Source organism: Barbus barbus (genome assembly GCF_936440315.1).
Source record: "Barbus barbus genome assembly, chromosome: 8".
NCBI classification, from domain to species: domain Eukaryota; kingdom Metazoa; phylum Chordata; class Actinopteri; order Cypriniformes; family Cyprinidae; genus Barbus; species Barbus barbus.
Window position 1 is genome coordinate 20,873,407 of NC_136736.1, and position 12,723 is coordinate 20,886,129.

General features: G+C 37.0%; 1 protein-coding gene across 1 annotated transcript in view; it reads left to right on the forward strand.

Annotated features, from left to right (window-relative positions):
• Positions 1-12,723, forward strand: part of LOC306874378 (lipopolysaccharide-responsive and beige-like anchor protein) — a 270,819-nt gene that overhangs the window by 158,185 nt on the left and 99,911 nt on the right. Inside the window, exons 37-38 of the mRNA XM_079424376.1 lie at positions 6,052-6,176; positions 11,508-11,648. Coding sequence (XP_079280502.1) covers positions 6,052-6,176; positions 11,508-11,648 — 266 coding nt within the window. The remainder of the gene's footprint in view (positions 1-6,051; positions 6,177-11,507; positions 11,649-12,723) is intronic.

Genomic DNA, 12,723 nt, shown 5'->3' on the forward strand with positions numbered 1-12,723 from the left:
TTTGTGTTCTTACCTGAATTCAAGAGCTTCACACTGGATCTCGCACCACTGTTTAGCCTCATCAGCGACTTCACACATCTAGTGAGCTTGCACTGCACAACCGTTTGAACTTTTGAGCGGAGAAATGATCCATGTTGCGCAGTTCAAATGAGTAGCGCTGTTTCGTTCTGCTTTTGGCGTATTAACATTATATCGAACATTTACTGAACTATTGATACCGTTTTATCAAGGAAAATTATATCATGATAATTATCATGATATCAATTTATCTCCCAGCCCTAGGACTACGTCTGTTTCTTGTCATTTCTTTGTAATTATTTGTTACATTTATTAACTATTTCTAAGTATATCCAACACCAATATTTTTGAAAGACCTGATAATGTGTGTTTTCAGCCATGTGTTGAAAAAAGTATTCTCAAGCCTCCAGGCCTGTTGTTCTTGAGTTGGCATATGTGGGTATACTTGTTCCTGTGTGTAATTTAGAGCCTGTGTGTGCAGTGCAACCCTTGCAGGCTTTTATAACGCCGCTGGAGTGTGAGACTGATGCCTTTCTGAAGTGTGGCGGCACAAGCCAGCCTCTCCGTTTCAGCAAATTCCAAAAAACACCTCATTAATCCCACATACACACACACACATTGAAATTCTCAACACATGGCCCAATTAAATGCTTTGTTTATTATGACACCTCCCTCGAGTCAAGTAGACTTGAAGTGTGGCTTGTTTTATGCAAACCTACAATTTAGGAGTGCAATTGAAGCTTTAAAGAGGAGATTATAAAACATGACCCTCTTCTCTGTTGATTCTCTCTGTCCTACTGTTTACTGCTAGCTCTCCTATTATTTCCCTTATTCATTAACTCAATGGGTCACCATCTGTATTAAACTGCATTACGATTAGCCCCCCCGTTCATCATCACTGTTGGTAAACTGGTTCAGATTTACAGCCAGCGACGCAGCACTTACACTGGTACTGGGTGAGAAGAAAGACTTCAATTACACCTAACAAGCGCTTATAAAAGTCCCTGCTCGTGTTAAATTCTCGCCAAATGTGGTTTACATTAAGCACGTCTGGAGGAGGGTCTCGAGTGTTGCTTTCGGCATATGCAATAAGACAATTTCAACTCCCCACTGCCATTTATGGGTCTGTTTCCGTCATGGCTGCTTTGCGAGTGTACTTATTACTAATTGTGCCCGTTCGGCACGGATACGTGCCCGGTTTTAGAGGCCTATTGTGCTTTGTAATTGTCGTTGTCTTGAGAAGGCGCTGGCGTAATTCCTGTTGGAAACCCCCTTTGGAAGAAGGAATGGATGGATGGGGAGGGTGGATGAATAATTCATTAATGCTGTGAAAACACTTGCTGCGTGGAATGTGCAGCTGATTCTGCTGCTGGGATTGATGGCGGTTGGATTACACACACGCACACGCTTCCTTTGCCTTCATTAGGGCTCTATTGTCACAGTGTCTGGACGGCGGTGGAGGCTGCGTACGCGTTTCCAGCTGCTCGACTAATTGCAGTGGCCGGCGTGGTGTTGTATTGCAGACAGATTGATCCTCTCTGTATCTCTGCTCTCTCAGAGACTGACAGGAGAGGAGCTCCTTGGATCTGCTCTGTGCCTTCGGTGATCATTTTAATTAATGAATGTTGGAAGCCAAAATGATGGAGTGGCTATTTACATGGAGGAAACTATCACATGCAAACACCTCTTTGCTGCTTAGATAGAGGGAAATCTGTTCACAGACAGACGGGGCAATATGGAATGAACCCAACTGTCTCTCTCCTACCACTGTTTTCTTCCTGTTGTTTAATGGATATGTGTCTGTTGAGTTCCTCCGTCTTGAAATTTGGTATTTGATTGTTAATATTGTGCATATTTCAAATAACACAGTTATTTGCTAAAAAAGGAGAACCATTGTAGAGAATAACAACTTATTTATAAAGCAATTGAATGTTGACGTGAAAAAAAAGCCAGTTTGTCTGAATGATGAAAAATGATAAACAGTATTTCCAAGTAATTCATAGTTGTACTTAGGGGTGGGCGATATGACCAAAATCCAATACCACGATATGAGTAATTTTAGCCTGCTGTCACTTTAAGAGCTGCCCAGTATACTATAGCACATGTGATTTCTTTCTCAGCTGTTTGCTTTCACTTATATTACTGTGTTTATGAGGATACTTGCAAAGACAGGCATTTTGCCACATAAGTGTGTGTGTGTGTGTGTGTAACCGTTCAAGGCGTATAAAGCGGCAAAAATAACTCTGTTCTGTACTCCTGCGCTGTATGAGCACCGTCTTTACATGCACGTGCCCCAATAGCAAAATGAGTTCACTTTCGCTGCTGATTGAATTTTAAAGGCTTAAAATCACTAGTTTTTAAACCACAATACTTAAAAACTCATGCAAACGACACTTTTTTGTGACCACGTAGCACAGCAATGTCACATGAGCGTGTAACTGTGATAGAGACGATAGTCCAAAATCTCTACCGGTTAATCGTGTCTATAATCGTGTATATCACCGTACTCATAAAATAATGTTGAGAATTGTAGTTTATTTTAAGTAATCCTGTCCATGATTTGCTGTCCTGTCATTATTGGTGTTCCACTTGTGCTACAATTAAAAATTGTACAGTTTTATAATTACAGTCATGAGTCCACTCCCTTTCATATGTCTCTCTCTTACGTGTTTGCATTCTCATGTAGCACTGGGAAGTCCCCTGGATCATTATTCACCTATCAGCCAACATGATTTCAATTTTATTATTATATATTTTTTTTTACTTAAATTAATAGCTAAATCTGGAGCCTTATTGGAGCCCTGGAAGACAAGGGCAGTTTTTTTTTTCTTCGTTTTGAATAGTTTTATATTGTACCACCATTTTTATTTGACAATGTAATTCGCAATGCTTCATGGTATTGTAGTTCCTTCATTCATAAAATACCTTTGCCTTTTTTCAAAGTTTGTGGTGATGTGATTCATCCTAGAGCTGGTTGGTTTGGCTTAGAACACTTTACTGAAGTTTTTATTTTTAAACTCCTAAGCAGAAATTAATAAGTGGGTGGTCAAGGTTGCACTCTTTTGGACGTCTAATACTTCTACCCGTGTGCATTCCTACTGATTAAATATTAATTCATATTTACACTTTATAACATACAGGCAAGTGCATGATTGCATTACACTGGGAAACAAGTGACTGCAAAGTAGGAATATAGTGTATATACTTGAGTTCCATCTGAATGCAATTAGAGGTAGGAATTTAGAAAAAACAACTCTGTGGGATACACTTTTAAGGGGGACTGTTCAGGTCCTGGTTATTGTATTGTTTTTGTATTTATACACTCTCATTCATTAGTGATTAGGTGGACCCAAGAGACTGGTGGAGTCATGCACTATTTTTACTGCATGTGTTTTGTGCATGTACATTACGTGCTTGGTTCCCGTTCTTTACTAACATATCAGTTGTAACTCTAAGGGCTGTTTCTTCTTTTTTGGTTTTACTCATGTCTGTGTGTAAACATTTCCTTTGAAACATTTAACAGAAAGGCATTGCTGTCTGCCTGAGCCGTAAATGGTCTCCAAGGAGCTGTGCTTCTCCAGGAAATCTCACAGCTCCCTTTAAATTACATCTCCTTTTCCTGTCTTAAATAAATCAGTTATTAATGTCTCTTATTAGTCGAGCCGGTGAGCTTTTCAAGCGAAGAATAGAATTGTTTTTATTTTCGTGTTTTAAGCACTCTCTTTAGTTTTACGAGATGGGATTCGTTTTGAGCCTTTTGCAGCAGAGCGAATCGATCACACTTCTGAGAAAAACCTGCAGCGCTCGGATAGCCCCAAACCTTCTTGGCCCCATATGCCTGAGAAGCTATTTTAAGTGGGATTTTAAAATGTGTATTTTGCATGCCATAACTATTTCTAGAAGTATTTCTGTCTGTTTTTATTTCTCCTAGAATCATTAATTCTGAGAAGACTTACTGTACCACTCTTTGATTTATCTATTTTCTCAACTCCTTCTTTCAATACTTTCCTTCTCTCTCCCTTTTTTTCCACCTCCTATGGTATTTTAGGTCATAATAGCGTGTTTGCTGGCAATTGTTAAAGTATGAGGGCGTAAAAAAAGAAGGTAAGCACTAGGGAGGGCGCTTAAGTGGCCGTTATCCTGATTTATTTGGCCTGGGTGTGGAGGCCCTGTTGCACGATAAAACTTCTTCTCACTTCCACAGAACAGAATGGACTTAGAGAGTTATATTTCACAGTGCCTACAGTAAATCAGCCAGAGGACGGCTACAGAGCCACTGCTAAAGCCATTCGCTGTCGTCCCCCCACCACAAGCCCCTTTCGCTTGCTGGATCATAGAGGATCCACCAGCACGCTCTGGGATCGGTCCTTAAGATGGCATATGATCACTGATCTTCATTTTTTAAGATTCACAAAATCAATATTTATCACATCATTCCTTGAAAATCACACATGGTTTAAAATTAGTTTTTCTTTTGTGTTCATGTTTAAATAATTGCTCATGCCATTGTACATTACAGTTTAATTTGATTCAACAAATTTGACCCTTCCCTCCCCTAGCCTGAAATTAGTTTGTTCTATTTCAAATTAAGCAAGCTTTTGGAGATTACACTCATTTATGGGGCTGGAAATGTATTTTCCGTGCACCTCAGGGAGCTAAACATAATGAATATTTCAAGAGATTATTTTAATTAAAGTCCTTTGAATCTAAATGGGGTAATATCTTATAATTGTTCACCTGACTGTACCTTCATTAAAAGTGAACATTTTCACACACACCGAGAGAAAACACAAAAGCACAAGATGGAAAGAAAGAGAGAGATGGAGAGTGAGGAAGAACTTTAATTTTCAATACAGTGGTAAGAGGTGCAAATTGGAGGGAAAATGGCTAAAGGCGAAGGACACTGAGTCAAATGTGGTCCTTTTCCTCAGCAGTCCTGCTGGGCTCAGAAATGAGCCTGGAACCACAGCACTGCCTCATTCTGTGTGTGTGTGTGTGTGTGTGTGTGTGTGTGCGCGCACGCTGGATTGCTGTGTCAGCAGGCTGATTCTCAGTGTGATGTATTTAGCTCTCACCTCACCATCTTGAGGTGCTGCAAAAATCTAGGCCTCTTTTGTTACTCCCAAGGACAAACATTTCTGGAGTTGTGTGCAAATGTGACTTCTAAAATTAGAACACACATGTATCATTTTAACAGTTTTATTTCACTGCTATAGGCTAGGTAGAGAAATTGGCAATTATTTATTTCATTTTATATACATGTTTTTATGTATGTGTATGTACTATATACTTTTTTGTCATAATTGTAAATTTTTTGTGAAATGTCTAGCTTGAAAACTGTATACTTTCTTGACTCGTGGTTGGATGTGGTTATTATTATTATATTGATTTATTGTATTTTATTATTGGTGAAAGCCATACTTTTTTAGTGTGTTCAGACATTTTTTAGTGTATCAGTCTGATTACGTAGTTGAACTATACATATTTATACAAATTTATCTACTGAAATAATGTACAATGTTTGCAGTCCAACCCTTAGTACTGCATAGTGTTCACCCCAAAACATAGGGGAAAAAATAATTGATCTAAAATGAAAAAATGTAGATATTTTATAAATTGCTGGACTTTAATATTCCTATACTGTTAATATGTTTGAAAACTAAAGCAAAAATAGCCCTTTAAATACATCTGGAAAAACAACATAAACAATAATTAAATAATAAACAACTAAATAATATTTTTGTCATATTTAGCTACAAATATTTTCAAAGCCCAGGTATATTTTATTATTTACAATAATTATCACAAGTGCACAATCTGTTATTAGCCATTCTCTAGTTAGTGCACTTTGCACTGAAGAAGGTTGCAGCAAAACAAGGCCAGTATTATGCAGCTCTGCCTGTGCCACTTCTCCCTGCATTGGCTAATTGCTAACATATGTGCCTGCCTCTCTCTCTCTTTCTCTTTCTCTTTCTCTTTCTCTCTCTCTTTCTCTCTATCTTTCTCTTTGCCTCTCTCTCTTCCTTTTGGCAGCAGACCGCGGGAGTTCTGGCGCCTGGACTACTGGGAGGATGACCTGAGGAGACGTCGGCGCTTCATCAGGAACCCGTTTGGGTCCACACACTCTGAGGCCACGCTCAAGGCTGCAGCAGAGCATGGTGGGTAATGCATAGTCACATAATATCATGCTCTTACAGTCTTTCACACACAAAACACAGCCCAGTCTGTAGAGCTGTATCGCTTTAACAGGTACATGGCTGTAAAAATTAAAGTCACTGTAAAATCTATATACTGCAACAATACTCGGTTTAAAAAAAACAACATTAAGTTACATTACATTCTCTCACTGTCCTGAGGTCTGTGTCTCTCTGATAATATTATGACAGTAATTTGCTGCTAATTTGTTTTATTTACCACGTGCAGCTCCTCTCATTAACTTGGATATTTAAGTACCGCTAATTGTTCTTAAATTGTCACTGTGTTCCTTCCTTCCCATGCATGTCAGCAGCTGGTATTAAAGGTGAGCAAAGCTGTGAAGTTAGTGGGAGAGCTAGTAGCAAAGGTCTTTGTGTTTGTATTAGATGTGTGTGCATCAGTGTTGGGGATGCTAGTTTAAAACCGTAGCTTTCCATATTAGAAGTTACTCATGATTTAATGAAGTTATCTACTTTTCCAAATAGTAATAGTTTCCAAGTATTGTTGCTGGAGTTTATCTACACTACATGCTACTAACAGAAAATAAACTACTTTGAAGGTATAAGGGGCCAATGTTGTAAAATATGTACGATATATATATATATATATATACATAGTATTTCATTCAGAATCAGAATTTATTTATTTCAATCAGAGCAGTATTTCTCTGCTTTACAAACAAGAAGGATTTTTAAATGAATGAAGTTAAATTCTGGTGACAGCACTAAACATATATGTGCGTATTCACACCATTTTAGTAACTAAAAACAGCAATAAGTAGCAGCTTTTAACTAAATATTTTGAGGACTTTTATGTAGAGATTTTCACTTTGTAGAAATTGTAGGTGCTTTGGATGAAATTTTTAATATAAACTAGATGACAAAATATATGTGTACAGAATCTGTATTTTTCTACTTAAATTAAGTAGAAAAATATAAATGTGTAAATAAAGTAACTTAATCTGGTTCAATATGAAACAAATAGAGTACATGAATTTAAAACAAGGTATATAGTGTTTTGTCATGCTGCATTGCAAACATGTTTAAAGTAGGATAAATTATAAAAGCTATACTGTTTAAAAAACAGATGAAAAATCCAGTTAGTAGCGTCACTAGTTATAGTTAGTGACTCCTCAGTACCACGTCTATTCTTCTCAATTCTATTTTAGACAGTATCTACTAGTGAATCTCAATATATCATTTAAGACACATTACAACTACTTCACATCGCTGCCGGGAGTACAGTACAGTAAAGAATTATTTTTTTATTACTTATCATTCAATGTCGAAAAACTTAAGTTTCTAAATTGCTCTTGAATATGAGTATAAACATAAGCCAGTTTTATCATGAAAAGATGTAAGCTGCACAATTTCACATGCATATGTAGGCAATAGGCATAATATTGTTGCAAGCGTAGTTTCCTTTTGCATCTAATTTAGAGAAATTAATGCATGCTTTTTAAATTTTTCACTTGTATAAGTACAGAAATGAAAAACGAGCCCCTTCAGTTGTTTTCCACCCAGTGACTTGATTTATATAAAATCTGCATAATTTATTACCAAATATTTTTTCTCATTATGATTTCTTTATTAAATAAGTCATCACGTTTGAAAAATGCTTCATGTATTCCATAATAAACTCCACATATTGATAAAAGTATAATGAGTTATCCATTCTAAGTTGGTTTTTAGCATGTTATTGCAAGTAAACTTGTTGTTATTAAACTCATCAGGGGCTTGTGTTCCCTCTTCCACCCTCATTTAATGTCTGTATGATTGCTTCTGTGTACTATACATTCTCCTTACATTTAGATGTACAGGAAGCTCATTTTAACCCGTTCCTCTTTCTCTTTTCGCTTTGTTATGTTTGAATTGAGCTCTGCTCTATCACTTCATGCAGTGCAGTAATGTATATACAGCATGTGAGAGTTAAAATGTTTTGCAGACACTTTTGTTTCTGACGAGTTTTTACCCACACTGAGAGATAGCAGGCTTTACAATCAGTGCCATTCAGTACTTGGACTTGAGCAGCTTAACCTATTGCACCCCTCGCAAACGGGGCCATTTCTAAGAAAAAATGTCTCCAATATGTCACTGCTTAGTCCCCCTCAGAATGACACAGGTCCTCAAGACAAACGACCAATGTGACAGAAGTCAATAAGAATGTGATCTAAAAGCAATAAGTGCTCAGAATCCCAGCATCCTCAGAGACCGATGTGCCGCCCTAATGGTCATAATATACAGCTGAATGGAGGGCCCTGAGGGGACCCAGTGATTTCTCTCTTTTTGCTCCGTCCTCCACTTTTTCTTTTCTGTATTCTTCCCTTTTTCTTTTGCTAACTTCGGACTTGGTTGAGTTCAAGTGCTCCTTAAGGAACACTTTGGATCACCTTTGAAATGGAACCTAAAAGTTTGAGACCTTAAAACCCTTCATTATACTCAAACGCTTCCCCAGTGATCATCCAGCGCAGGAAATAATCAATCCTTCCATCAAGTATTTATGTGAATATATTAATTGTCTTCAACTTTATCTAAAAACCTATACAGGACAAACCTACACACACAAACTATTATGTCTCAAGTGCATTTTTAATCAATAATTTAGTTTTTTATGAATACAATTTTTAACTCATAATAAGATGTGATTATGAAAAGTAAACGAACAACAGAAAGCAGCTAATTGATACTCATGATGACCCCCTCCTCCATAGAAAGCTTGTGTCTTTTCTGCTGACCCTAAATTTGTTGCGGAAGTGGAATGAAAGTCTTGGCCAAGATCTCAAGTTTTTAAACAGAGCACAAGGGTCATATCTGGCTGTGATTATTCTCATGACATGTGGAAGAGAAAGTCACGATTTGTGTGTGTGTGTTTGTGTTTAATATTCAGCAATCCAGTAGTCAGATTTTGTGCTATACTTTGAATTTAGATATAGAAAAAATATATATACAATTTAAATTTAGATGAATAAGGCATAGCATTTGTCCTCTTCAAATAATAGTGTTAACAGCATTTCTTTTTGATGAATACAGACAGGCTCGTTTGCAATTTTTTTCATCACTCAAAATGTATCATCATATCAAAACCTCTCCTTTTTGGCATGCACAATTGCGATCATTCATCGCCAGCCAGGAAACAGTGGTCCGATTTAAACCCCTAAGGCGGATGGCTGGTAGTTTGGTAGGATATGTATTTATAGCTGGAAAGCGCCATCTTTTCTGGGGATTGATTTGGCTAGGTGCGGGCTACAGTGTTGGGCAACTCATAGCAGTGTAAATACCAGAAGACTAATGTCTCTGTTCCTGTGATCAATACGCACCTCCTGGCTGCACTTGCGTTAAAAACAAATTTGTTAATTCTGACAATTTAATTGCTTTGCCTCCGTAGTCGCATATAAATGAGCATTTGAACTTGCACGGAAAAAGGAAACAGAGCTTAAAAGTGTAGGTCACTTGTTCTTCACTGCAGTTTTTATTAACACTTTTTTTAAGTCTACTAGGTATCCAATGTTTGATTGAATAGCATTAAAGTGGATTTGCAGAATACATGAATTCAAGTAATTTTAAAGCCAAAAGTAAACTATTGTTTAAAAAATATATATTTTGTCTTGCTAGACTTACTTATCTCATTTCTGTTATATTAATGTTCATGGTTTTTTTTTTTATTATTATTATTCTTATACTGACTGACATATGTATACTAATATTTGTTCTTCATTCTAAGTTTTCATGTTTATGTTTTTCATCAGAGTGTTAGCATAGTTGTTAAAAATCCAGCTTTACAACTCGCAGTTTTCTTTCAATTTAAGTTGTGAAATAATATATTCTATTTGAAATAATATATACTAGAGTTTTGTAATTTATTGCAGTTCGGTATGTATTTTATCACAAAACATAAGGAAGAAGTGACTCCAGCTCATTTAGCTTCAGACACGATAGTAAATAAATAGGAAAAAAAATACTATGGTTGACTTCACAAAAGTAACACCATATTTTTGTCACATCCTTGTGTCCACTCTGGCATGAGCACACAGGCATGTGGTATGTATTAGGAAGCTGGTAGTAATTTCACTGCTGCTAACTACAAATTCTCTGGGGAGAGTTAATTACAGGAAGACCCTTCTAAATATCAGTGTGCCAGCATACTTTCCATGACAAGAGATTTCTTTGCTCTGCTTTCCTAATGGTTTAGGGCTCTATTTATAAAGAGTTGTCTCAGGGTTTTGCTTCAAGTGCAAATTCAAACCCCCTCAGGTGATGTATCTGGAGAGAGAGGGCAGAGGTCACATGGCTCCGGACCGGACTCTGTGTAGCTCCGCTGCAGGCCCAAGCAGTCTGATGAGAGACTGCCCTGGCTGTCACCTCTCTCTGTTTACATAGATGAAAGAATGCATTTGTTTCTACTGTAGCCCAGTTTTTGCCCCTCACCACTTAGGAATGCAGTGCTCAGTAAATGTTTACAGATTACCATTTTTCTTAAATAATCTAACCTCAAGTAATGTACAGTTGAAATCAGACAGGGCCACTCCTGATTTTTGTCAGGGGTAAGCTTGGCATGTGGAGCCGAATATATGTTTGTCTGTTTCAGTTTAATTGCGATTCAAAAGGTTTTAATGTTAACAAGTAGTTCTGTTATTAGATATTAGTATAAATATGAGTTTTTAGACTGTAAATCTATAAAATAAGGTTCCATAAACAAGCACTTCCTTTGTAGATTAACTAATTGAATCAGAACGTCTGTTATGGATACATGCACACTTTGGTCAGTTGATTGTGCATGCTTTATTATTTCTGATTATCAGTGAAAACAACATGCCAAATTACATTTTTGAAGGAAAAAGAACGTGTCCTAAAAAACCGTCTATAGTTGTGGGGAAAACTTTTTCACAAAATTCGACTTTTTCAAATACGCATTAATTTCTCCACGGCAATCCTATTTGCAGTCGTTATGTAAATGAGCTGTTTAAATATTCAAACTATCAAAAAAATGATCTAAAAATATATAAATAAATAGACATATTAAATATAGGCTAGTATGATTTTTATGTTTTCATGTCAACTCGAGGACTTTTAAGACAAAAATTATATTCAAGTAGAGCTTAATACGTGTTTATTCATTGTTTAGAATTTTATTATAAAATATCAATTAGCATGCGTCTATTGTAGGCTATAATACCAACCAGCGCATTATTTTATTTTAAGTCAGCATACCCGAGTAGAAGTAAGCTGACAGTCGTTTAAAGTTTTTGCGCGGTTACGCTTGGCTTGAAGGAATGTGATGTGTTTTGTTTTGTGCAGCTCCAGAGGAGGACGTGCTGAAAGGCAAACAGTCCATCAGGAGTTCAGTGCTGGGGAATCAGAACTCAGAGAGCGAGCTGCTCTTGGAGGACGATGACACTCTTTCATCCTTGGAGGAGAAAGATTTGGAGAACCTCACAGGTAAAGAACAGCAGCCTAGCGACGCGCACCGACGAACTAGAACGCTCTCATCATCAGAGAAATACGGTGCGGTTGCATGTTGTACAATGCTCCAGTTGTAATAAAGGACGCTCTCTACAGTGGACGCGCGCACTGGCAGCTCCGCCGATTATGGCAGCGTTCTAGTTTGTTGCGACGCGCTCTGGCGGTTTAGATGAAGTGTCACTCCCCCCCCCCTTCTTCTCGGACGTTAATGAGGGGATCACACCATTATCTGAAGCAGTCCTCTCTCATTAGCGGCCTGTGATCGGGTTAGATTTGTGCGAGGGCTGAACGGCGCTCCAAGGCCCACAGTCATGACTAGTGAGCTAGTCCTTGCTTTAAAACAATTTATAATTAAATTATTTTCGCTTTACATATGCAGTTTATGTAAATAAAGTGGGGGTAAAATACATATTAAAATATATGAAACACTTAAATGTGTTTCTTTCATTTCATTAGCTCAACAACACACTATTCAAATATCTGACGGCCAAAAGCAGAAAATTTTTAATTTTGTTAGAACCTCTGAGTTTCTTCCGAAAAAACACGTTCATACTTAGATTTCATATTTTAGTAATGAAGTAAAAAATAAAAATGTCTAAAATGGGATTGTTTTAAGCTTTTAACAGTGTATATTTTAAAGCAAGACTTTAAATGCACGAGGAGGATAATTAATTAAACACAATTGCTTATATTAATATTTGTGTTAATTTGTATTTTTTCTTAAATGTCTACAGGTTAATAATCTGTTCAATTGTATTTTTTTATATATATGGCCAACATTTATTATTTTTCATTAACGCGTTTATAAATTATTGATCTCATTTGGGCAGGCAGTCTTTTCTACAATAAAATATAGTCTCTCTCAAATAAAGTGAAAATTATTGTGAAGATTCGCGTAGTTGCAGATCATCCATTTAGCAAGCTTTTTGATTAAAGTGCAATTGAAACGTGTTCCGGTTTGGGGGGGGGGGGGGGGGGGGTACATGTTATTTCTTGCTGATGAATTTATCTGATCATGCCAAGCGTTTGTGAATTGAAGGGTGCTTGGGGA